The following is a 27,840-nucleotide window of genomic DNA, read 5'->3' on the forward strand; positions in this document are numbered from 1 at the left end:
ATGGGTAATAAAAGTTTTATCCAGATCCTCCCGTTCCAGTATCGTTCAGGTCTGGCTAATTCTCTCCTCTTATGTTTGTATGCTTTGTAGATCTGAGGACGAAAACCCCTATATATAGGTATAGATATATCTCACTAAACGCCTCATATGCAAAATGCTTCTAATAGTTTTAAACTTAATAAAATATGCGGATAGTTTTATATAATATGTAGGCCTACATAATACGCTTTACTTGTTTAAAAAGCTCTCGATGTTCTCTCTCTCTCCCGCTCAAAACACCCCAGGTAATTTTCTGTAGGACAGATATCCCCCACATTACTGTTATCAAGATGGCCCGAGTGCTTTCAAGTTTTTAACACAGCAGACACATCATGGTGTGTTAAAAAACTAGCACCCATGTCCCCCCGCACAAATTTGCGCGCGCTCGCACGCGTGTCTGTGTGTGTGTGTGTGTGTGTGTAATGTCTCTCCTGCGATAACGTTCGATGTGCTCAGATGGGTGGTTTTATTATGGCTCTGAACTCTACAGGATATCACCCTGACAGGGTTCACGGGACACTGACACCCCTGTCACCTCCGAGCGACCTCTCCAGACCCACCCGCAATAACTGATTGTAGAGCATCAAAAAGAATATTGGCATGCTGAGCTCTGCCTGCACCGCCGCAGCGTGTGCCCCCGAGCGTAACAATTTACAGACACTGCAATGGTATCGGTGGTGTGTGTGTGTGTGTGTGTGTGTGTGTGTGTGAGTGACTTGAGGCTGTTAGAGTTGGGAGAGCTAAGGGTGAATTACTAAATGTTAAACCAAATACTAGGCCTATTTATTAAAAGTCATTTGCTTAATTATTTTACCGTTATTTAAACGTCTGTATGACTGGGAGGTGTATTCTTCGTCGTCAGAGAGAAAGGACGTGTTTGCTTCTTGGTGTGTAAGAGAGTGTGTTTTTGCCTAAACTAAATAGAAAATGAACAGTAATTGTAATGTGAAAAACTTTATATTATTCGTTTTTGCTTTATTTATTTATTTATTTATTTTATTTATTTTCAACCTCTGCTCCGCACAGAGTATGGGTGTTAGGGGCGGAGCTGAGGGAGGGGGCTTCGCGCGAGCCTCCGGGTACATTCTTGTTTCTGTCGTCAACCTGAAAGGACGTGTTCGCACTGATGTCCGTAAGAGAGAATTATTTTAACTAAAACTAAAGAAAAACTTGATATGTTTAATGCCTATACTTGTTTGAAAACAGTGTTTACTCTATCTTTACAAACCGTAAGTCAAAGATATTCTCTAACTTGTTTTTATATTTATGAAAAAACATTTTAACGGCTCAAAGTTCAAATGTATGTGAAATACTATCTTTGTTTAATAAATACTATTCCCTGATCTTGTCACTGTTATCCAAACACAATGTCTGACATTTTAAAACGTTTCAAGCACATTCGTTTTTAAACATTCTTTGATCGTTTTCTAACTTTTTAGAAAAACACACAAAGTTACAAACAGTCGTAAATACCTTTGAATGGGGAGGAATAGCAGGGGGGAGGATAATAAAACAGGGGGTCAAAACAGATGGTCAAAACAGGTGTCCAGAACAGGTGTCCAGAACAGGTGTCCAGAACAGGTGTCCAGAACAGGTGTCCAGTCCGGTGGGAGGGAGGGGGGTGGAATATTAATTAGGGGGGCCATAAATCAATCAAAAGTGACACAATGTGCCCTTTATACCTCTCTCGCAGCATTATATTTCAGCGAGTGAAAGCGGCGCGCGCTCTGAACATAACTCTGGCTAATCTGAACGCATCTGATTATGAGACATTGCATTCATAAACTCAATAGAAACACGTGTGATTGGTTATAATGCACAACGCGATTATAACGGATGGCTTTTGAGAAGACTATAATAAGTTAAACTGCCAAAATGGTAATAGCGTGCAGCCGAAATAACGTTACACCCGCAAATGGCGGTTGTTATGTCAAGCCCTGATTATTATCCCTTAATGTCACCCTAGTCTTGTCTGAATTTGTTCGTTCGCTTCACGTTATTATTTCCCAGACGTAGTTTTGGTATTGAGGTCAAAGTCCACTTGCCTTGCGTTCACAGATGTGAAGTGTTTCCCCCTATTACAGCCACTTTCTTCTGGCATGTTCTGCAGACAGGATGACCATCTTCGATTAAGTTTCCCTCAGGACTTTTGTAAAAGCCAAAATATGATTACGCCTCAGATTTGGTCCTTTTAAAAGGCTGAACAATTACCCGGCGCTGTCACTGCCTTCTGCCATTTATTCTCATTCAGAAAACAGCACTGCACCTGCACCAGACTGATGCTGACTGGACAAGATTTACCACAAGTTTTCAAAATCGTGATAATCACACGCGGTTTTAATGATAATTAAATTTTAAACGATATTACTAACTGTCACTAAATTTTATCGTGAAACCGGTAATCGTTTCATCCCTAGGTAGCACGATGCTAACACGATTAGCATGTTGCGAGCATGATGTTAACACAATTAGCATTTTGCTAGCACATTTTGACTTGTTTTTATCATGTTATAACCCTAAGCTAATTGCTATTAGCATGTAGCTATTCACTGTTAGCATATGTAGCATGAGTCAAAAGACCCAACCCCCATGTCTCTATGATGTTCTGAGGCAGAGATATAGGTCTTGCTAAACAGTTACTAGGGTACTCTGTTTGGTTGCTATGCAGCTGCCAATGATGATCCTCCAAAGGCTGCTTGTCAGTATGAATGATATAAACCAACCCCCATGCCTCATGACATTCAGATGTGAAGATATCCCTCTGTGGATTTGGGTTGCTAGGGTGCTTGATAATGGTTGCTAGGGCATGGCTAAGAAGTGTTGAAGGTGATTTGTGATTGGCTGTTGATGCCCTGAGTCAAACAAACCCACCCTCGTGTTTCTATGACACTTCTACCAAAGATATCCCTTTGATGTTTTTCAATGGAAGTCTATGGGATCAGTTGCTAGGGAGCTCTAAATGGTTGCTAGAGCGTGACTTGATAAGTTCACTGCAATGTTAAGTCTATGGGATTTTTCGGCTACTTTTTCGTAAATCTTCAGATCTGATGTTGTGTAATGTGTGTAAGAGAATTAATGAAATGATCTTCATCTTTTAAAACTATAACACAGTGTGTTTGGTCATTAAACTGTGTGAAGCTGATTCTGTGTCTCTTGTTGTTTGATTCAGGTGTTTTCACAGCCCCACTGAGAGGAGCCTACATGTTCAGAGTCTCTGTTTATGGTCATGGCGGAACTAGAGCATCTGCAGACATTGTTAAGAATGGAAAGCTGGTGGTTGTGGCACATGCTGATCAGACTCAGGGTGCGTTAAACTCCTCGAAGGGAGTTGTGTTGATCCTGGAGGTTGGAGATGTTGTCTATGTGAGACTTCCGTCTGGCAGCAGGATATATGATAACACAAATAACCTCAACACTTTCAGTGGTTTCCTGCTGTTCCCCTTAAGAGAAGATGAGCTTTGCAGAATGTGATTCCAGTAACTCTGAACCTTCAGCGAATGATTTAAGATGATAATCATGAAGAATCATTAACATATGAACCTGAATTAATGGGGAATAATGTGTGTTTGATGTTTGCTATAGATTACTGTATAAAGTCAGTATGAGACACTATATTCATAAGTTCTGAGCTTCTCTACATGTCACATTATATAAAGAGTTTCATCACTGAGACAGACAGGACTCATGAATATCACATGACTGTTTTGTTAAAGCAGTAAATCTATAAATGTTGAATAATATCTGTTGAAGTGTATCTTGTTGCTGATCCTGGATCTGTATCTTCATCCTGCATAAATAAATAAGAGAATAAAGAGACATTGTGGTATTTTCTTTTCAACAATATTTGTTTTGAAGTCATGATATCATGTGGTATAATAATGGCGCTGTCATGTAATTCATGAGATGTAGTTTACATTTAATTTACAGTTTTTGTCTCTAAAATGGTAGATTAAAAACTAAGAAGTGTATTTTTCTGAATCCAGTATGTAATGTAGCAGTAGCTCAAAGGCTAATCTCATGTCCTTATATATAGAGCAGTGTAAGTCCAGCAGTCGGGAACATGCAGGGATTCTCCTGGAGGCCTGAAGATGGCGCTCCAGAGCGGATCAGGGTCTGTGTGTCTGTGTGACGTGTCACTGGTGGAGTGGCCACAACATTGCCTGTGACTTTATTTCATCTTCATCTACTAAAGATGAAGCTAACAATGATGCGAACCATGTGAAAAAATAATCAACCGTTACAATGATAGATAACATAAATGTACACTGTTAAAAAAAACACACACAAAAACATGGTTCCCAATTATTTATATTCACGATTTCTAGTATTTGTACAGGCTTTACATTTTTATTTCAATGTTGTAACAATTAATTTATCTATTTTATCTTTGTAGTAGATTTGTTATATGACAGCATTAGTTAAAGTTTCTTAAGGGTCAAGATCAAGTTCTCTGCATCTCCTGCATCAAGCCATCCCATAATACTGTCATCAATCAAATGAATGGAGGCTTAGATGAACTGTACAGTGTGTGTGTAATGACCATCTCATCACTTAGAGGTGTTTTGGGGTTATCTGACGCATGAGATCCAAAACAAGACGCTTCCAGTTAGGGTTAGTTATCCACACATGCCATAGACTGTAAAAAATGATGTCTGCCCTCAGCAAATATGGCTCATTAAAATAAACAGATTTTACTTAAAAAATTAGTTTTGCACATTCCTTAATTTAAAACTGTAATTGTTATATAACATATTGAATTTACGGTTTACTTTAATTAATAAAGAAACACAACCTGCAATTTTGAGCAAAGTCAACAATAATCTGGAGTTTAGTCAATTGAACATAATATTTTAGGATCCATCATCTTACCACGTGATGCCGTCACCACGGGAACGAACGTAGGCCTACGGGAAGCGCGAAATTTGAAAACCATCTATCGAGAGAAGACTCTTCACCCACAGCAATGGTAAGTTAATATTAGGTGATATAAGTAGAGGTTTCCTTTAAGCCATACTCTGAATATCATCATGTTCCTGTTCTGTTAAATAAGTGTAACTTTAAATGGCAATTTTCTAGATATTGTATGAACGCTGTTAAAAATGTGAATGCATGCACACCATCGGAGTCTCCAAAATTTGTACATTGTAAAGTTACTTTCGTGAGGTGAATGTTAAATAATGATTATTGGCAGATTTTATTTTTTCTGTGTGAAAACAGGCTGGTCCATATAACGTTGGTATTTCGCTGTGTGGTGTGACACATGTAACGTTAAGCGCTGCTAAAAATACATATTAAATATCCTTCATTTGTGGGTCAATATCACCAGAGAGTGCCTTTCAACCCTCACAATACTCACACATTTTGATTTTAATGTACCATTCACTTTACGTCATGTCATAAATAGTAGACACTCAAGTATATAAGAAATATATTATCTGAGCTCCCACACATTTTTTTTTTATAATTATGGGGCATTTTTCAGAGCATAAACCATAGGATATGTCCACCCTGTCATGGACATATATATATTACTGTTAAATACGTTTTCATTGCAATATTAAGATGCAAATGATACTTTCTGAAAGGTATGATGTCCCTTTCCTAAACAGGGTTATTTGTTTGCTTTCAAATTATAAATACATAAAAGATTTTACATAAAAGATTTTACGTAAAACATGTGTTTTTAAACTAACTCATATAACTGATATAATTTTTTCTTATTTGGATAACAAAAATTATATTTGGACGCAATTTTTTGTTTGCATGTTTTTGCCCACACACCTAGCTATTGAACACACTGGATTATATAGGTATGATTGAATGATTTATTACCAAGATACCAAGATGACAGGGTGGACGAGCACACGACGGGGTGGACACATAAAGCTGAACACAAAAATCGTGACAAAATATGGCAATAAAACATTTATTCATCTTAAATAAATACAAAAAATGACATTCTCAATCACATTGATATAACCAAGAGTTTAGAGCGGCCTCTCTGGTTGAGATGAAACCGACAGGGAGTTACAAAACCTGCCCGTCTTTTCAGCAAAATGTGAACATACAGATTTGCTTTCAACTCTTTCAATTCTTTAATAATTTTCTTCTTTCTCGAATCCTTTCTCCTTGAAGGCGTTGCCTAGAATACATCAATTATTGTCAGGTTTTTAGGCCAATCACTGTTGATTAGGCCTATTTCATCCCTAACTAAATTATTCAACTATAACCAGGGAAGCTATTTTATAATATAGGTATTATATAGGTGACTATAATTCATGAATTAATAATAAATTAGAGTTATGTTTCCTTTACTACATTTATACTAACCTTGAGGGACCTTTACTACACTAGCTGTGGTGGACCGTCCAGCTCCAGTGCTTCTGCAGCTCCACTATTGTCCTGGCTTTAGCTCTGGCAGCTTTCTTTGCCTCTTTTCATTTTTCCTTTGTGAACGTTTTCCTCTCTCTGTGAGGTCATTAATAGCTTTCTTCTTCCCTGTATCTCTATCTTTCCTCCATCTCTCCCTTTCTTTCTTAAGGTATGCCTCTCTTTGTTCAGGGTTTGCATCCCGGTGTTTTCTGTATTGCCGTGCACTTTCTGCCGCACTCAGAGGCATGTCCTGATAACAGCAATGATGTTTTTTTAAACTACAAAATATTATCTACAGCAGATGTTTCTATAAAATTTTATATAACATTTCTATAAATTACAATATTAACTACAAATGAATGCTAAGTCCACCCTGTCATGTGTATGTCCACCCTATCGAGTCTAAGGGGCCGACAGGGTGGACATTTTGAGCTTCAATTAGCATCTTAGCTTACAGCAAACTGTGACTAGCTAAATAGTTAGTCTGGTTGTTGAAGAGAATTTGGTATATTTAAACTTACATATTTTGAAAATATTGTATTTTAATCACTTCTAGTATATATTATGCCGACAGGGTGGACATGTTAAGCTTAAAAAATATTGTTTTTATTACAAAATGATCAATACAATCAATTTGAGTAATATCTTATTTAACAAAATATTAATAGGAAAATATAAATTTTTTATGATTTGACTATTTTTCTCTCATTCAAATTTAATGAGCAGTGCCTGGGACATAGCAAAATAACATACATCCTCTTGTACAAAACTAAAAAAAATCTTGAAAATGTATCTAAAGAGCCAAGTAATGCTTCTGTTATGAATAAAAAACTTACCCTAATACAACACACCCTTTCATAATCATTTGTATGTTTAGTTATCATGGCAAATGAGTTATTTATGTTCAGGACACCAAAAGGCACCCTACAGTGATATTGATATTGATATTGATACATAATAGAAACTGGAGCTGGTGTGAATTGAGTCTGTGTTCACTAATTAGTGTTTAATTAGTATTTGTTTAGTATTTTTAAATTAGTAATAGTGTTTAATTAGTATTTTTAATATTGGCAAAATACACTGCCTCTCGTGTGTTTCAAGTCGAACACATGTATGAACTCGGCTTTATGAACTCATACACTCTTTTTAAGATGTTTGCTTTTAACACATTTGTCACTGTTTTAAGTTTAATATAGGGATTATCTGGTAAAAATAGTGGACAGACATTTCTCTGTACTTCAGTTATTATAAGACAGCAGAGTGTGAACGGGACTTTTATTTTGGTGTGGCGATGTGACGTCATAAGGCTGCGCCGCGCTCCTGCATCTGTTGAGATTCGCCTAAAGAAAGGTTTGTTTTAAGCATTTAATCTGTTTAAATCGATAGAAACCGTTCAATGATTCATAATTGATTAACTATTGAATATAACATTGTAATGCTTTATCTAACTTTAATGAAGGCTATTTTGTTGGAGTAAATCGCATCCACACCGGTAAAAGATGCGTCTCATTTCTCTTCCTCTATCGTGAATCAGTTCATTCATAAACACGAGTTCAGTCTCTGGCGTCTCATTTCTCTTCCTCTATCGTGAATCAGTTCATCATAAACACGAGTTCAGTCTCTGGCGTCTCATTTCTCTTCCTCTATCGTGAATCAGTTCATCATAAACACGAGTTCAGTCTCTGGCGAGTAGTGATGCAGAAACTGAACTTTTCGAAACTCCGAGTCAATTGAATCAAAAATTTTGCAAAATGATTCAGTGATTCGAATCGTGACTCGAATAAAACGGTGTAAATGAACGAGAACAAACACTAACATGTGTTATGACAACTTTAACACACTAACTGCTAATGTTTTCATGAAAGTGCAATCCTTAAAATAAAAGCTGTAATTCATTAAATATCAAATGTTGATCATAAATACCATGATGTGTCTGTAATCCCTCTCTGACTCTTACCAGTGACTGAACTACTGAACTGATTGAGACACTCAGAAATTGAAATTTGATTTTGCTTTCCTTTCTGTTTTTTTATTTTTATATCATCTTAAACAGGACAAACACTAAGATAAACTCTGGGTGAAGTGACTGAGATCCACGTGACACTATTATAAAGATGGAGTTTATTAAAGAGGAGAGTCAAGACATGAAGATTGAGGAAACATTCAGAGTGAAAGATGAAGAAACTGAGGAACAAACAGAAAAAGAGGAGAGTGTAGACGTGAAGATTGAAGAAACATTCAGAGTGAAAGATGAAGAAACTGAGGAACAAACAGAAAAAGAGGAGCGTGAAGACGTGAAGATTGAAGAAACATTCAGAGTGAAAGATGAAGAAACTGAGGAACAAACAGAAAAAGAGGAGCGTGAAGACGTGAAGATTGAAGAAACATTCAGAGTGAAAGATGAAGAAACTGAGGAACAAACAGGTTGGTTTCATTCTCAAAGCTGAACTCACTCATTTGATCATTATTAAAATCTCCAGCTCTACAGAAATAGAGAATATACAGAAGTATAATCATACAACGATTTAATACTTAAGTACCCTAAACAAAACAATAATTTAGTGTTTTAAACCCAATATCTACTTGCTATAAACATTTTAATATCCCTGAACATAAATAAAGGGTAACTAAACCCTAAACCAACTTTTTTTAGTTAATGATCTGTAATACTGGGGCTTTATTAATACGCCTTATTCACCTACGTCACTTCCTTAAACCAAACCGAGGCTGTGGGGTACAGAAGTAAGGTTGGCGCTCAGCAGCTTCTGCCATCACGTTACTACACTGCCGCCGCATTGTTGTGTTCCCAGATGTACATCGTCAAATGAGGACGTGTTTGTTTCCAGGGCAACGCTGATGAGAGCTCGGGAGACTTGTCACAATAGACTGTAAAAAAAATATGGAGGTAGTGTCCGTGACGTCACCCATAGGATTCTAATGAGCCGTTCTGAAGCGCAAAGTAGGGACGCGATAGTCTTGGCTGCATCTTGGCAGCGCGTCACTCCCGGATAAATGAAAATGGGCAAAAAGGCGGCACGTGGGCGGAGCTTAAGTGACGCGATGACTAACAGACAGCAGATAAACGGCTATCCACCTGTCACTCAAAGTGGCCACGCCCTTAATTATGCAGAACTTTAATGCTTTATATAATGTAATAGTGTATAATGTATAAAAAAATTCACCCCCCTCACAGTCGTCATGAAGGGCAAAATTAGCCGTATAGACCAAAACCACAATTTGTACCAGGCTGTAAACATGTCTTATAAACGGGTCCTAGAAAAAACAACATTAATGATGTGCATCTTTACCCAAAACATTGAGCACGTTTACATGCACACCAGTAAACTGCCAACGCAAGTAAACCGCGTTTACATGACTTAATTAATAAATTGGATTATTTCCTTGAAGTGACGTGAAAAATAATAATTTCCGTATCTGACTCCGAGTATTCCTAATGTTATGTCAGTTGTAATAAAGTTAAATAAAGCTTGCAACATGTGGAAATTTAGGACTCATATTATTCTCTCGTGCAGTTACAGATGCAGCGTTTTAACTAAACCTCTTCTACTTCTGCTGCATGAGATGAGAACACATTTTTGCAAATGTTCTGGGTCTTAAAGCCCTGTCCAATTTTCAAAACCGCATCTTTTTCTATGCGGTTTGGCCATTCGTCCACGCTTAAATGCAGTATCCAGAGACTGAAACCGAACTTTTTTGAAAACTCCGGCCAGGGTGAAGATTTTTAGAAACTCTGGTTGCACCGGTGTCTTGTGGACCGTGGAACCGGAGATTTTGGCTTGTTGTGTCAGAACCGGAACCGGCAATAACCTTATTTCCAGGCTTCTGATTGGCCAACATGGCTTTATGGTTAGGGTTATATTGCCACTTGTTGGTTTGGCATGCTCTTGACAGCGCTTCCTAGTGTGTAATGCGTTTTCATGTGGACGCGATTTTATTTTTATTTTTTTAAACGGCGGAGGGAAATACACGGTTTATAAAAATACCCATGTACGTGTGGACTAGGCCAAAGAGTCTGTGTTTGTGACATATTTCCTTCTTTCTTTCATGCAAAACGCTCGCTCTGTCTGGATGCGTTTAAATCTGCTCTAAGGATGCGTTCCTGTCACGTATCCCACATGCGCACTTCAATAAGCCCACAGAAAGCAGGTTAATGCGTTTACATGCTGCGCAAAATCGGGGTAAGAGGCAAAAAGCTACCTGTGTCAACCTGTTTATGTTTAAGCCGCTTATGACCGTACTCCGATAAAAGAAAACGGATTACCGCATTTACATGACCATGTTCGTTGTCGGCTTATTAAGCATAATCTGCTTAATAATAATAATACTTTTTATTTATATAGCGCCTTTCCCAAGCTCAAGGTCGCTGTACAAGAAAATACATACGTAAACATAGTATCAATGAAGAACAATGTAGAACATAGACATACAAATATACAGGGAAGAGGGGGGAGGAGAAAGAAAGAAAAAAAAACCTAGGCAGAGGATGGTTGGAAATATACTGTAATGTATGTTTTTAGCGGTGTCGCGTAGAGATAGAGGGAGGGAATTCCAGGCTTAAGAACGTGCATGTAAACACACTCAATGTAAACTCTATTCAGACAGGACTAGTTTTTCAGGGGGACGTTAGAGAAATTTGTACTTGGCAGATTTGGACAGGATTAAAATCGCAAAGTCTTTTTTTCTCCCACAACCTCCAGGGTAAATTACATACTGTTTTTCGGCAAATTCAGCGGCCCTCTGAGAAATCTAATCCTGTCCGAATGGGCATGTCCGTCATATTATCCTAACACTTCTCCTCATGTGTTTTTTGACTTACCTGAGCTACCGTTTGCACACCAGTCTTCAGCATGCTGTCATTTAGTTTATTAATAATAATAATAATAATGTTTTTTTTATAGCGCCTTCTAGAACCCAAGGTTGCTTCACAAAGTAGTACAATAGTACAATCAATTGAAAAACAACGTTACAGTCAGCCTGCTTATTATTACAATCAAACAAGCAGATGGAGACAACAAATGACTACAGATAATGAACATAAGTTGAGAGCTACGGACGGAGCGCGAGCGCAATCCAGTGAAAGGTGGTAAAGAGTTCAGTGTGTCTGTGAAGGAGAGCTGTGAGGGCGTGCAATGATGTCAGTGCAACGTCTCCATTAATTCATGCATGTAGTATAGTCTAATGTTTATTTTAAAATATTGAATTGCGATTCATTCGATTCTAAGCATTTTAACTCGATTATTGACCACAATCAACGATTCAAAAATACATGTTTCAAGATCGATGCATTGAGAAAACGAGTGAATCGTTACACCTAAGCTGAGGCTGTCAGGTGATTTTAATTTTTTTTTATTATCTGTGGGTATTTGATATGAGACTCAAGTAATCTCTGCGACTCCATGTGTGATCCTTGGAGAGTCTTTGGCCACTCAGACTATCCTCCTCCTCATGCATTAAAGGGATAGTTCATCCATAAATCACCCTCAAGCCATCCTAGGTGAATATGACATATGATCTTTTTTCAGACAAATACAATCGTATTTATATTAAAGGGGTCACGAACTGGCTTTTAAAAAATAAAATTATACTGTTGCCTGAAGTCAACTTATGATGTTCGGATAGTTTTTACGTTCAAAAACATCATAATGAATAAGTGATATGCTATTTTATACCCTGTTATTTTAGTTGAGCCTAGCTCCTGAAACGCTTGCTTTTTATGGGCGTGCCGCATTGAAAACCTTGAAGTAAACGCCCACAGCTATGATTGGATTACAGTTTTGCATATTATAATAAGCTTCAGCTCCCCCATCAGTACATGTGGGAATTGTTTTGAAAGCGTGTGAGAAAAAGATTCGTCCACAGGGTTCACAAAATGTCTTTATCAAAAAAACACAATTTTTTTTACTTCTCATCCACCCGCAATTTATTGGAATGCTATTTTTATTGGCCCATCTGATCAGTGGATATAACCGCAAACTGCATCACTAACACACACACACACACACACACACACACACACAAGTGCACACGTGCATCAGCAAAACTTCACAGCAGACAAATCAGCATGTTCAAAGCTTCAGCTATTGTATTTTTTATTTAAATATTACATTTACATTTAGTCATTTAGCAGACGCTTTTATCCAAAGCGACTTACAAATGAGAGCAATAGAAGCAACTACAACAGTCAGAGGCTACAGTATGCAAGTGCTGTAACAAGTCTCAGTTAATCTAACACAGAACACACAGGATTTTTTTTTTTTTTTTTTTTTTTTTTTAAATAAATTAGACAGACAGAAAAATGAATAGAATGTTAAGTGCTATTCTTGATTGGTCAGGTGCTGCTGGAAGAGATGCGTCTTTAGATGTTTTTTGAAAATGGCTACAGACTCGGCTGCTCGAATTGAGATAGGCAGGTCATTCCACCAGGTGGGGGCAGTCCAGGAAAAGGTCCGTGACAGTGATTTCATGCCTCTCTGGTATGGCACCACAAGGCGTCGTTCACTGGTAGAACGCAAACTCCTGGAGGGTGTGTATGTCTGAACAAGCGAGTTAAGGTAAATTGGTGCAGAGCCAGTGGTTGCTTTGAAGGCGAGTACCAGTGCCTTGAATTTGATGCGAGCGGCTATTGGTAGCCAGTGGAGTCTGATGAAGAGAGGCGTGACGTGTGCTCTCTTCGGCTCGTTAAAGATCACCCTCGCCGCTGCATTCTGGATCAGTTGCAAGGGTTTGATAGTGCATGCCGGAAGGCCTGCTAGAAGAGCATTACAGTAGTCCAGTCTGGAGAGAACAAGAGCTTGGACCAAGAGTTGTGTGGTCTGCTCTGATAGGAAGGCTCTAATCTTCCTAATGTTGTATAATGCAAATCTGCAGGACCGGGTTGTTGCAGTAATGTGGTCAGTGAATTTTAGCTGATCATCGATCACAACTCCAAGATTCCTGGCTGTCCTGGACGGAGTTATGGTTGATGATCCTAGCTGAATGGAGAGATTGTGATGAAGTGCTGGGTTGGCTGAGACCACAAGCAGTTCAGTCTTTGCAAGGTTGAGTTGCAGGTGATGCTCCTTCATCCAGGCAGAAATGTCTGTTAGGCAGGCAGCAATACGAACACCAACCGTGGGATCATCTGGTTGAAATGAGAAGTAGAGTTGAGTGTCGTCTGCATAGCAGTGATAGGAAAAGCCATGTTTCTGAATGACCGATCCCAGTGATGACATGTAGATGGAGAAGAGAAGTGGTCCAAGCACTGAGCCCTGTGGAACTCCAGTGGCTAGATGATGTGACTTAGACACTTCACCTCTCCATGACACCCTGAAGGACCTACCTGAGAGGTAAGACTTGAACCACTGGAGAGCAGTTCCTGAGATGCCCATCTTCATGAGAGTTGACAGGAGGATCTGGTGGTTAACTGTGTCAAAAGCAGCAGACAAATCCAGTAAGATAAGTACTGTGGATCTGGAAGCCGCTCTTGCCTGCCTCAGTGCCTCCGTAACCGAGAGCAGGGCAGTCTCAGTTGAGTGGCCGCTTTTGAAGCCTGATTGGTTGATATCCAGGAGGTTGTTCTGTTCAAGAAACGTAGAGAGCTGGTTAAAAACAACTCGCTCGAGTGTCTTTGCAATGAAAGGCAGAAGGGATACCGGTCTGTAGTTTTCTAAAAGTGCTGGGTTCATAGAGTGTTTCTTAAGCAGTGGGGTTACCCGAGCCTGCTTAAATGCTGTGGGGAAAGTCCCGGTGTGAAGAGAGGTGTTGACAATGTGAGTGAGTGCAGGAGTAACAGAAGAAGAAATGGCCTGAAGGAGGTGAGTGGGGATAGGGTCAAGCGGACAGGTAGTGGGGTGGTTGGAAAGGATGAGTTTGGAGACTTCAGCTTCAGAGAGCAGAGAAAAGGAGGGGAGTGTATGTGTTATGGTTGTTGAGATGTGCGTGTCGGTTTGTGGTGCGGAGAATTGGCTGCTGATGGAGGAGGTTTTTTGTGTGAAAAATGATGCAAAGTCATCAGCTGTAAGAGTTGATGAAGGAGGGGGGGGAGGAGGACAGAGGAGCGAAGAGAACGTTCTGAAGAGTGCACGAGAGTCAGAGCAGTTGTGTATTTTGTTGTGATAGTATGTAGTTTTAGCAGTGGAGACGTTACTAGAGAAAGAAGCGAGAAGAGACTGATACAGGGTCAGGTCAGTAGTGTTTTTAGTTTTGCGCCACTTCCTCTCTGCCGCCCGGAGCCCAGAGCGATGTTCGCGGAGAACATCAGACAGCCAGGGGGCAGAGGGAGTGGTGCGGGCTGGCCTGGATGAAACGGGACAGAAGTTGTCTAAGCAAGATGTAAGAGTGGAGCAAAGAGTGTCAGTAGCACTGTTAGTGTCCAGTGCTGAGAACTGAGCAGGTGGAGGGAGTGAGGAGGAAACCATAGTGGATAGACGGGAGGGAGAGAGCGAGCGTAGATTACGCCGAAAGGTAATCAGCGGAGGAGTGTGTGTTGTGTTAGGAGTTAGTAGGAGGTTAAGAGCGATGAGAAAGTGATCTGAGGTGTGTAAAGGAGTAACTAAAGTGACGTCTGTGGAGCAGTAGCGTGTGTAGATAAGATCAAGATGGTTACCTGATTTATGAGTAGCTGTAGTAGATACTCGCTTAAGATCAAATGAGGTCAGAAGAGTGGTGAAGTCTGCAGCCTGGGGTTTATCAAGGTGAATGTTGAAGTCACCGAGCAGTACCAGAGGAGTGCCATCCTCAGGGAAGTGAGAGAGTAACATATCCAATTCCTCCAGGAAGTTACCCAGTTGACCTGGAGGACGATAAATAACTACAACATGGATTTTAGCAGGGTGAGTGACAGTGATTGAGTGTGATTCAAATGAGCAGTTGCCAGATAGAGAAGGGATGGGCTCAAATATCCAATCCTTTGAGATGAGCAGACCAGTACCTCCGCCCCTCCCAATCTGGCGAGAGGTGTGTGAAAAAGAGAAATTATTTGAGAGGGCCGCAGGAGTGGCAGTGTCTTCTGGTTTGATCCAGGTTTCAGTTAGAGCCATGAGACTGAGATGTGAATGAGTGGAAATAGATGAAATAAAGTCTGCTTTGTTTACAGCAGACTGGCAATTCCAGAGACCAATTGGAATGGACATTAATGTAGCAGAGGAAATGGGTACACTACGCAGATTATTAGGATTACGGCGTCTAAAATGTACAGAGCGTGATTTACGGGTGTGTGTGATAATAGTAGAGATTTGGAAGCACATTGTGAATACGGGTCAGAGAAATTAGCAGATGAAAACAAGCAAAAACACAAAAGTGGACAAAGTATATATATATAGCTATACTCAAGTGCCTTGTCGGTGTCCTTGCTCGAGTGGAGTCGCGCAGAGTAGAGTCGAATGGTCTTTACACTCTTCGGGCTTCACACGAGGGCTGCCGCTTCCGCTGCCGCGGAGTACTACTCAATTTATACTCGCATTAAATGTCGTTATTGAATACAGCTGGCTACTCCCAGTGAAACGCGTTAGTTCGCACGAGGTCAAACAATAACAAACCAGACTACAACAAACAGCCAACTACAGCAAACAGACAGCGTTCTAAAGAACAGCTGAACTACAGATCAAATGAGGAAAATGTAAACAGAACTCACACACTAGCTGTTTTCCCTGATGTTCGATGCTTCTCTCTGACTCAAAGTAAACAATGAACGCTCTATATAGCACGCTGGCTTATGGCCACGCCCAGTGAAACGCGTTAGTTCGCACGAGGTCAAACAATAACAAACCAGACTACAACAAACAGCCAACTACAGCAAACAGACAGCGTTCTAAAGAACAGCTGAACTACAGATCAAATGAGGAAAATGTAAACAGAACTCACACACTAGCTGTTTTCCCTGATGTTCGATGCTTCTCTCTGACTCAAAGTAAACAATGAACGCTCTATATAGCACGCTGGCTTATGGCCACGCCCAGTGAAACGCGTTAGTTCGCACGAGGTCAAACAATAACAAACCAGACTACAACAAACAGCCAACTACAGCAAACAGACAGCGTTCTAAAGAACAGCTGAACTACAGATCAAATGAGGAAAATGTAAACAGAACTCACACACTAGCTGTTTTCCCTGATGTTCGATGCTTCTCTCAGTCAAGTCAAGACTCTCAAATATTCTCTCAAATATCAAGTCAAGACACTGAATAATGCACATCAAGAAAGGAATGTTATTTCACTATTTAAGATAGCTCATCGGGCAGGCCAGGGATACATTTTGGACGTCGGGTTTTGCAAGCCCTGGCCCGTACATGTTCTAGTCTGATCTCAAAACACAGGACAATGAACCAACAACACCTCAAATACAAAGGATACTCCAGCCTGTGACAGTGTGGTAAGTTATGTTTAGTTAGACATATAATAACTAGATATTAAACGATCTGTAACAATGCAACACTATCACACATAAAAAAACCTGTTTTACTCACATTGGTGTGTTGCTTCATTCCTGTTGGATCCAAATGGCACAGCATTGTTTTTAATCTCAGTCTGTCTGCAAATCCAGTCTCGACCTGTGTCTTGTTTACAAACGAATCCACAGTGAAATGAACAAGGAAGTTTTCAGCTCTGAAACTTACAGAATATTATTATATTACCATGACATTTTATATATCGAAAGTTGATTTCTCAATTCATGACCCCTTTAAAAAATGTCCTGTCTAATCCAAGCATTATAGTGGTAGTAAATGGCAGCCCAAAATTTGAGCCAACAATGAGCATCCATCCATTACAGAAAAGTAATCCATACAGCTCCGGGAGTTAATAAATGCATTCTGAAGTGAAACGATGGGTTTGAGTAAGAAAAATATCCATATTTAACACCGTATAAAGTTAAATATATAGCTTCCTGCAGACGGACTTCTGGTGTAAAGTGTTGAAAAAGTGTGAAGCACTTGAAAGTGCTTGAATTTCAATCTAGGAACCTTGAAATGAATAATGTAAAAACATTGGACTATTTCCGCCACAATACCATTGTTACAGTTAGCGCTATTATATTAAATCCACGGTGAATGTTGGTGAAAACTTGCAATGTATACTTCTTATACCTTTCATATTTCTAATACCTCTTGATGGGTTCAACATTTCATTCAGTAACGTTAAAAAGCTTTGCTGAATAATGTTTGATGATTGCATTAGTTTTCATGTACTTGATCAAAGCTTCTATCACTTGTTTCTGCTTCTTCTTTGTTGTGTTACGATCCGGAGATTCTGTACTGATTCAGAAGATGTCATAGCGTCATAGCGTCCCCTATGACACCAGTGAAAACAGACTGACGGAAACTCCCGTCAATGGCGGCAAAGCATTGTGTCATAAATGATAGAAAATCTCATCAATGGCATGAAAAGTTATATATGGGTGATATAGATTTTTGATTAAAAAAAAAATTAATCACGGAATCCATTCACAAATGGAGCTTTCTCTATAAAGTGGAAGGTCACAAAGTTTTTGGATGAATAGATCAAAATAATGAATAGTCCATATCAATATCTTATTTATTGTACAGTGTCTGTGAATATTAAAGCTCATAAAGACAGAAATCTGAGGTCTGTTTGTTCTGCCCTAAATGAACGCTGCGGTTTTGTCTACTACTACACAAACTGTTCAGCATCTGCTGTTTCACTATATGAGGGCACATGAACTTCATCTGTAGTGTCAGTCACTTAATGAACAGTTTACCGTTCAATTTGATAAAACTTTTGACATTTGTCATTTCATATACCCAGGAAATCACAGGTCTTTATAACAACCAGTCAAAATAAAAGTTTGCGATAACATGAACTAATAAATATATTAGTATTGTACATTAGAGCTATTGTACTAATAAAAACTTCTGTTAAATCACCAAACTCCAGCAAAAAGCATGATTGTTGGTCAAACCGCCCAGCACTACTCCTTCCTTGATCAAACACACCTGTAAAATTCAACCCAACCCCCAAATTTAACTTTAAATCTTCAAGACTGTTTGAAATTAAAGGCAGGCGTCTTTCATTAAAGCGTAACTCTGCAAGACAGTGGCCCTCCAGAACCAAAGCTGCCCACCCCAGATCCCTAGGATAGGATAGGTTATATATCATACTACCCTATACCCTGCTATTGATGCTTTAAATGTCTAAATTGTTTTGTGTCTGTTTTTGCCCTAGATCTCATGGCATTGAAAGAGGCAAGTCATGTACTTAATGAAAGGAAAGAAAAGAAAGCCCATTATGATAAACATCATGATTTCATGACTGGAGAAAGATCGACACAGGCTAAAAATACTTCCTCACAAAAAAGAGCTCAAAAGACAGGAACTAAAAGTTATTCCACCTGCCAACAGTGTGGAAAGAGTTTCACACACAAAGGAAACTTTAACGTTCACATGAGAATTCACACTGGAGAGAAGCCTTTCACCTGCCAACAGTGTGGAAAGAGTTTCAGACGTAAAGGAAACTTTAACGTTCACATGAATATTCACACTGGAGAGAAGCCTTACACCTGCCAACAGTGTGGAAAGCGTTTCAATCATAAAGGAAACCTTGAAGTCCACATGAGTATTCACACTGGAGAGAAGCCTTACACCTGCCAACAGTGTGGAAAGAGTTACAGACATAAAGGAAACCTTGAAGTCCACATGAGAATTCACACTGGAGAGAAGCCTTTCACCTGCCAACAGTGTGGAAAGAGTTTCAGACGTAAAGAAATCATTGACAGGCACATGAGAGTTCACACTGGAGAGAAACCTTTCACCTGCCAACAGTGTGGAAAGAGTTTCAGACGTAAAGGAAACCTTGAAGTCCACATGAATATTCACACTGGAGAGAAGCCTTACACCTGCCAACAGTGTGGAAAGAGTTTCAGACGTAAAGAAATCATTGACAGGCACATGAGAGTTCACACTGGAGAGAAACCTTTCACCTGCCAACAGTGTGGAAATAATTTCAGACATAAAGGACACCTTGAAGTCCACATGAGAATTCACACTGGAGAGAAGCCTTACACCTGCCAACAGTGTGGAAAGAGTTTCAGACATAAAGGAAACCTTGAAGTCCACATGAGAATTCACACTGGAGAGAAGCCTTTCACCTGCCAACAGTGTGGAAACAGATTCAGATGTAAAGAAATCCTTGACAGTCACATGAGTATTCACACTGGAGAGAAGCCTTTCACCTGCCAACAGTGTGGAAACAGATTCAGATGTAAAGAAATCCTTGACAGTCACATGAGTATTCACACTGGAGAGAAGCCTTACACCTGCCAACAGTGTGGAAAGAGTTTCAATCAACAAGGAAGCCTTAAAGTCCACGTGAGAGTTCACAACAGAAAGAAGCCTCACACCTGCAATCTATAGCCGCGTTACCACCGAAATTATCCGGAACAATTTGTACCAGGAACTTTTTTTACAGGAACCCTGCGCGCGGCTGCTCCTCCCAGTCAGCGTAAGACAGTAATAATTTTTGCGCGACACTGTCTGCAACAATAACAAGTATGGAGGAGATGCAAGCAGCGCTGCTTTTGGTAGTTATGTATTGTTTTAATAAAGAGGTCATTAAAGGGGTGGTAAAACACATTGTTTTGAAGGCTTGATTGTGTTTGTGGGGTGCACTGTAACATTGTTTTGAAGGCTTGATTGTGTTTGTGGGGTGCACTGTAACATGTGTTCATGCTTCGTTTTAAAAAAAAATCATTATTTTTCATATATTTGACATTTATTCTACACTGCTCTGTCCCTCCTTGTAAAACGGTCTGATGCTTTCCGGGTTGTATGAAGCCAGTCCCTCAAAAATACGCAATGGGCTCAGATTGGTTAGCTGGCCCAGTGTGTTGTGATTCGCTAACCGCAGTGCACGTTTGTCGGAAACGTCACGCCCCTTACCGGTAGACTGTGCTTTGGTCAGTATTAGAAACGATGGCGTCAATAAAACCATACCAATCTGAGCCCGAATCGGACCCAGAACATTTTAGTAAAGATGATCGAGCAGAACCTGTTCAGTCCTAATGAGTAAAGACTGCGGATCTATAGTGATCGCTACTGAATGGCACTGTTACTTTTGTATTTTTAGAACGATTATAGCCAAATATCTGTCGCAAGAACTATTAACCCAAAACACTAAACACTGGCTTTACTATAGTAGCCAAATCACACACAGAACCATGTTTAGCAAGCCTGTAGATAAATAATACATAAAAGCTCTAATCAAAGAATCATTTACACTAATGCCAAGTTCGCTGTTGAGATTTTAACGTTAGTGTTTGTAACGTTAGGTGTTCGTCGGATAACATTAAGTATGAATAAGCATTTAACAGACTGGTTTGCAGAACAGTGTTGTCATCTGTGTATTTCCTTGCTACAACCTATTACAGGAAAACACATCGATGAAAAATAAATCAGACTTACAGGTTGTGGCCCGTAAACAGCTTCTGTTTGTAAATCCAGCTTTCAGGTCAAGCCGTTGTGCATATCCTGTATTGAACTCGCGAACATTGTGAAAGTTTTCCTCCGTGAAATGTGCTGCGGGAGGGAGCCCCGCGCGCGTCGTGCATTCACACACTGGCCGCGTTTGTCTCACGCAGCTGACGTTGTGCAAATCCGGTGTTGAACTCGCGAACATTGTGAAAGTTTCCCTCCGTGAGATGTGCTGCGGGAGCCCCGCACGTGCCTGTTCCCTTCTGTCTCATACACATGTGCATATAACATGCTGTATGTTAAACGCTCTGCAACGCACCCCCGTCCCTATGAAGCCTGAACAAAGCAAGTACCCCAGACCTGCAATCCGGATGAATATAACAGCGTTTCCTCGGCATCGCGGCAACAACACTCCAGCCTAACTATACCACAACAGCGCCGCGATACAAAATGGCCTCACCCCCCCTTATTTAATATTCTCGGAGGAGGGGTTTATGTAAATATTGAGCCTAGTGATGTCACCAACCCTGGAGGAATGTGTGTAGTCGCCTACTGGCCGTTTGCTGTAGTTCTTAGAAATGGATTTCTTTAAAAGCAAATATCTCCCTTTGCTTTAAACTTTGAACGTTGTAACTTTGCAGATGTTGTTTATCCTCAAGCAGCAACATTACACGCTAGCTAAAGTTAGAATAGTGAAATCGTGGTTTACCACCCCTTTAACAAAACGGTGGAAAAGAGACGAGCACTGATACTAAAGCGTATTCTGAAAGCTCGTAAAGCTAGATTTAAAATAAGACAACGTATGTTATTATCAGCTATTACGGACATTGACCGTGAGATGGCTGAGATGAACACGCGCCATCAGACAGAAAGAGCAAGACTGATATTTACTGAACGCAGAACAAATCTCGCGAAAGACTTTTAAAAATGTCGGTTGAAATAAAACGCTGCGTGAGTTCAACCAATCAGCATGTTCAGCATCCAAGTCCCACCCCCGAAAGTTCCTGAACTTTGAAAAAGTACTAGCCCGGGAGCAGGGCCGCTTGGAGGGGGAAATATTTACCCGGAACTTCATTTAGACCCTGGTTCCTGCGGTTGAAACACACAGAGTACCAGCCCAAAGTTCCTAGTTCCTGGGGAAAGTTCCTGCGGTGGAAACGTGGCTTATGTGGGAATAGCTTCACATGGAAAGTAAGCCTTAGGGAACACATGAATGTTCACACTGGAGAAAAGCCATTTACATGTGATCAGTGTTGAAAGGGTTTAAGATGTAAATGAACCCTTAATTACCACATGATAATTCACACTGGAGAGACGCCATTAATATGTGGTCAGTGTGGAAAGGGTTTCAGATTTAAAAATAACCTTAAAGCTACACTGTGTAACTTTTTTAGTCTATTCTTAGCTAAAAACACTTAGTTCTTTCAAAAATATATGTGCTCATTAATGTATATTTACTTCTTTCAAGTAATAAAGTATTCTCGTAAGTTTATAATATGCCATTGAAAATACATAAGGTAATGGGATCTAACGGTGGTCGCCATGTTGCCCCTCCATCTTGAAAGTACATTAGCCAAAGAGGGACATACCCGTAAATTCAAGCTTCGCTTTTCGCGTTTTAACCGGTTTTAATACTCGATGGCACTGTACAAAATTCTCTGCCTTGCGCATGTGCGCGTCAACTTGTTCAGACTTGTCTGGTGCATGCGCAGAGAGTTTTCATCTCAGCAGCGTCCAGTAACAGAGTTATACGGAGTTTTCCTGGCTTGTTTATTCCTCAAAAGTCTGTTTTTCCTTGTGTGGTATTTCTGTGCGTTAATAACTCCGTAAGTAATAATAGTTATTGTCATTGTAGATGTGTTTCAGAGTGTCATCGCGTAATTCAGTTGATGTCACCTCAGAAGTATTTTTGTGTCAACATCATTTTTTTACAGTCTATGGTCAACATACAATAGCGTAATGCTCACCTATTTGAATAATCATTCAGTTATTTTGTTATCAACAATGTTTATTCGTTTATAGAAAATATTTGCTTGTAATGTATGTTGATGGAAATATGTATCAGGTCTGATCGGCATATTAACAATTGTTATACAGAGCGCACTGCAGTGCTAACGTTAATGACTTACATTACAGACTTACAGCGGCGCACACACTTTTGTAACCGGACACCGCTTGTTAGCAGCAGCAGCGGCAGCTCAGCTCCTTTTAATGCAGCTGCCTTTAGCGCCTATATATGGTACAATAAGCTCTGGTTTACGGTTACATTTTACAAATGTAATTTATAAGTATAGTTATACAGTTCTTAACTGTGTATGTATATTTACCATCCTTATTTGTTCTCTCACAGAAACCACATTTATGTACATATCCACGCAAACCTGTTTATGCCTTGTAATTGGATGACTGAATAAACATTACTATCATCAAAGTTCACTCTGGATTAGCTGCAGTTCTTTCTAGAGAAGAGAAGCACCGAACATCAGGGAGAACAACTAGTGTGTGAGTTTCTGTATTCATTTTCCTCACTTGATCTGTAGTTCAACTTTTGTTTAGAACATTGTATGTGTGCTGTAGTTGGCCGTTTGTTGTAGTCTCGTTTGTTATCGTTTGACCTCGTGCGAGCTAACGCGTTTCACTGGGCGTGGCCATAAGCCAGCGTGGTATTTAGAGCGTGCACTGTTTACATTGTGTCAGAGAGAAGCACCGAACATCAGGGAGAACAACTAGTGTGTGAGTTTCTGTATTCATTTTCCTCACTTGATCTGTAGTTCAACTTTTGTTTAGAACATTGTATGTGTGCTGTAGTTGGCCGTTTGTTGTAGTCTCGTTTGTTATCGTTTGACCTCGTGCGAGCTAACGCGTTTCACTGGGCGTGGCCATAAGCCAGCGTGGTATTTAGAGCGTGCACTGTTTACATTGTGTCAGAGAGAAGCACCGAACATCAGGGAGAACAACTAGTGTGTGAGTTTCTGTATTCATTTTCCTCACTTGATCTGTAGTTCAACTTTTGTTTAGAACATTGTATGTGTGCTGTAGTTGGCCGTTTGTTGTAGTCTCGTTTGTTATCGTTTGACCTCGTGCGAGCTAACGCGTTTCACTGGGCGTGGCCATAAGCCAGCGTGGTATTTAGAGCGTGCACTGTTTACATTGTGTCAGAGAGAAGCACCGAACATCATGGAGAACAACTAGTGTGTGAGTTTCTGTATTCATTTTCCTCACTTGATCTGTAGTTCAACTTTTGTTTAGAACATTGTATGTGTGCTGTAGTTGGCCGTTTGTTGTAGTCTCGTTTGTTATCGTTTGACCTCGTGCGAGCTAACGCGTTTCACTGGGCGTGGCCATAAGCCAGCGTGGTATTTAGAGCGTGCACTGTTTACATTGTGTCAGAGAGAAGCACCGAACATCAGGGAGAACAACTAGTGTGTGAGTTTCTGTATTCATTTTCCTCACTTGATCTGTAGTTCAACTTTTGTTTAGAACATTGTATGTGTGCTGTAGTTGGCCGTTTGTTGTAGTCTCGTTTGTTATCGTTTGACCTCGTGCGAGCTAACGCGTTTCACTGGGCGTGGCCATAAGCCAGCGTGGTATTTAGAGCGTGCACTGTTTACATTGTGTCAGAGAGAAGCACCGAACATCAGGGAGAACAACTAGTGTGTGAGTTTCTGTATTCATTTTCCTCACTTGATCTGTAGTTCAACTTTTGTTTAGAACATTGTATGTGTGCTGTAGTTGGCCGTTTGTTGTAGTCTCGTTTGTTATCGTTTGACCTCGTGCGAGCTAACGCGTTTCACTGGGAGTGACCAGCTGTATTCACTAACGACACTTACCGTGAGTATAAATTGAGCAGTACTCCGCGGCAGCGGAAGCGGCAGCCCTCGTGTGAAGCCCTCCTCGTGTGAAGACCGAAGAGTGTAAAGACATCGACTCTACTCTGTGCGACTCCACTCGAGCAAGGACACCGACAAGGCACTTAAGTATAGCTTTCCTTCCACTTTGTCCACTTTTGTGTTTTGCTTGTTTTCATCTGTTTATTTGTCTGACCTGTTTTCATAATGTGCTTCCAAATCTCTACTATTACCACACACACCCGTAAATCACGCTCAGGACATTCTAGACGCCGTAATCCCAATAATCTGCGTAGTGTACCTATTTCCTCTGCTACATTAATGTCCATTCCAATTGGTCTCTGGAATTGCCAGTCTGCTGTAAACAAAGCAGACTTTATTTCATCTCTTTCCACTCATTCACATCTCAGTCTCATGGCTCTAACTGAGACATGGATCAAACCAGAAGACACTGCCACTCCTGCAGCTCTCTCAAATAATTTCTCTTTTTCACACACCTCTCGCACGATTGGGAGGGGCGGAGGTACTGGTCTGCTCATTTCAAAGGATTGGAAATTTGAGCCCATCCCTTCTCTATCTGGCAACTGCTCATTTGAATCACACTCAATCACGATCACTCACCCTGCTAAAATCCATGTTGTAGTTATTTATCGCCCTCCAGGTCAACTGGGGAACTTCTTGGAGGAGTTGGATATGTTACTCTCTCACTTTCCCGAGGATGGCACTCCTCTGGTACTGCTCGGTGACTTCAACATTCACCTTGATAAACCACAGGCTGCAGACTTCACCACTCTTCTGACCTCATTTGACCTTAAGCGAGTATCTACTGCAGCTACTCACAAATCAGGTAATCATCTGGACCTTATCTACACGCGCTACTGCTCCACCGACGACCCTTTAGTTACTCCATTGCACACCTCTGATCACTTTCTCATCACTCTTAACCTCCTACTGACTCCTGACACAACACACACTCCTCCCCAGATCACCTTTCGGCGTAATCTACGCTCACTCTCTCCCTCCCGTCTATCCACTATGGTTTCATCCTCACTCCCTCCACCTGCTCAGTTCTCAGCACTGGACACTAACAGTGCTACTGACACTCTTTGCTCCACTCTAACATCTTGCTTGGACAACCTCTGTCCCGTTTCAACCAGGCCAGCCCGCACCACTCCCTCTGCCCCCTGGCTGTCTGATGTTCTCCGCGAACATCGTTCTGGGCTCCGGGCGGCAGAGAGGAAGTGGCGAAAAACTAAAAACACTACTGACCTGACCCTGTATCAGTCTCTCCTTGCTTCTTTCTCTGCTAATGTCTCCACTGCTAAATCTACATACTACCACAACAAAATCAACAACTGCTCTGACTCTCGTGCACTTTTCAGAACATTCTCTTCACTCCTTTGTCCTCCTCCCCCCCCTCCTTCATCAACTCTTACAGCTGGCGACTTTGCATCATTTTTCACAAATAAAATCTCCTCCATCAGCAGCCAATTCTCCGCACCACAAACCGACACGCACATCTCAACAACCATCACACATACGCTCCCCTCTTTTTCTCTGCTCTCTGAAGCTGACATCTCCAAACTCATCCTTTCCAACCACCCCACTACCTGTCCACTTGACCCTATCCCCACTCACCTCCTTCAGGCCATCTCTTCTTCTGTTACTCCTGCACTCACTCACATTGTCAACACCTCTCTTCACACCGGGACTTTCCCCACAGCATTTAAGCAGGCTCGGGTAACCCCACTGCTTAAGAAACCCTCTCTGAACCCAGCACTTTTAGAAAACTACAGACCGGTATCCCTTCTGCCTTTCATTGCAAAGACACTCGAGCGAGTTGTTTTTAACCAGCTCTCTACGTTTCTTGAACAGAACAACCTCCTGGATATCAACCAATCTGGCTTCAAAAGTGGCCACTCAACTGAGACTGCCCTGCTCTCGGTTACTGAAGCACTGAGACAGGCAAGAGCGGCTTCCAAATCCACAGTACTTATCTTACTGGATTTGTCTGCTGCTTTTGACACAGTTAACCACCAGATACTCCTGTCAACTCTCATGGAGATGGGCATCTCAGGAACTGCTCTCCAGTGGCTCAAGTCTTACCTCTCAGGTAGGTCCTTCAGAGTGTCATGGAGAGGTGAAGTGTCTAAGTCACATCATCTAGCCACTGGAGTTCCCCAGGGCTCAGTGCTTGGACCACTTCTCTTCTCCATCTACATGTCATCACTGGGAACTGTCATTCAGAAACATGGCTTTTCCTATCATTGCTATGCTGACGACACTCAACTCTACTTCTCATTTCAACCAGATGATCCCACGGTTGGTGGTCGTATCGCTGCCTGCCTAACAGACATTTCTGCCTGGATGAAGGAACATCACCTGCAACTCAACCTTCCAAAGACAGAACTGCTTGTGGTCTCAGCCAACCCAGCACTTCATCATAATCTCTCCATTCAGCTAGGATCATCAACCATAACTCCGTCCAGGACAGCCAGGAATCTTGGAGTTGTGATTGATGATCAGCTAAAATTCACTGACCACATTACTGCAACATCCCGGTCCTGCAGATTTGCGTTATACAATATTAGGAGGATCAGACCCTTCCTATCAGAGCAGGCCACACAACTCCTGGTCCAAGCTCTTGTTCTCTCCAGACTGGACTATTGTAATGCTCTTCTAGCGGGCCTTTCGGCATGCACTATCAAACCCTTGCAACTGATCCAGAATGCAGCGGCAAGGGTGGTCTTTAACGAGCCGAAGAGAGCGCACGTCACGCCTCTCTTCATCAGTCTCCACTGGCTGCCAATAGCTGCTCGCATCAAATTCAAGTCACTGGTGCTCGCCTTCAAAGCAACCACTGGCTCTGCACCAATATACCTAAACTCGCTTGTTCAGACTTACACACCCTCCAGGAGCTTACGGTCTGCCAGTGAACGACGCCTTGTAGTGCCATACCAAAGAGGCATGAAATCACTCTCACGGACCTTTTCCTGGACTGCCCCCACCTGGTGGAATAACCTGCCTATCTCAATTCGAGCCGCCGAGTCTGTAGCCATTTTCAAAAAACGGCTAAAGACACGTCTTTTCCAGCAGCACCTAACCAATCAAGAATAGCACTTAACATTCCATTCGATTCATTTTCTGTCTGTCTAATTTATT

General features: G+C 41.0%; 1 protein-coding gene across 1 annotated transcript; it reads left to right on the forward strand.

Moving 5' to 3' along the window:
• LOC307126328 (uncharacterized protein) lies at window positions 1–27,840 on the forward strand (the record flags this gene model as incomplete). Its single annotated transcript, XM_079816792.1, has 4 exons — window positions 1–4; window positions 3,209–3,343; window positions 25,340–26,791; window positions 26,990–27,840. The coding sequence occupies 4 exons, from the start codon at window positions 1–3 to the stop codon at window positions 27,793–27,795; spliced, it is 2,397 nt and encodes a 798-aa protein (XP_079672918.1). The 3' UTR covers window positions 27,796–27,840.

The sequence above is a fragment of the Gobio gobio genome (assembly GCF_949357685.1).
Source record: "Gobio gobio genome assembly, chromosome: 5".
NCBI lineage: Eukaryota > Metazoa > Chordata > Actinopteri > Cypriniformes > Gobionidae > Gobio > Gobio gobio.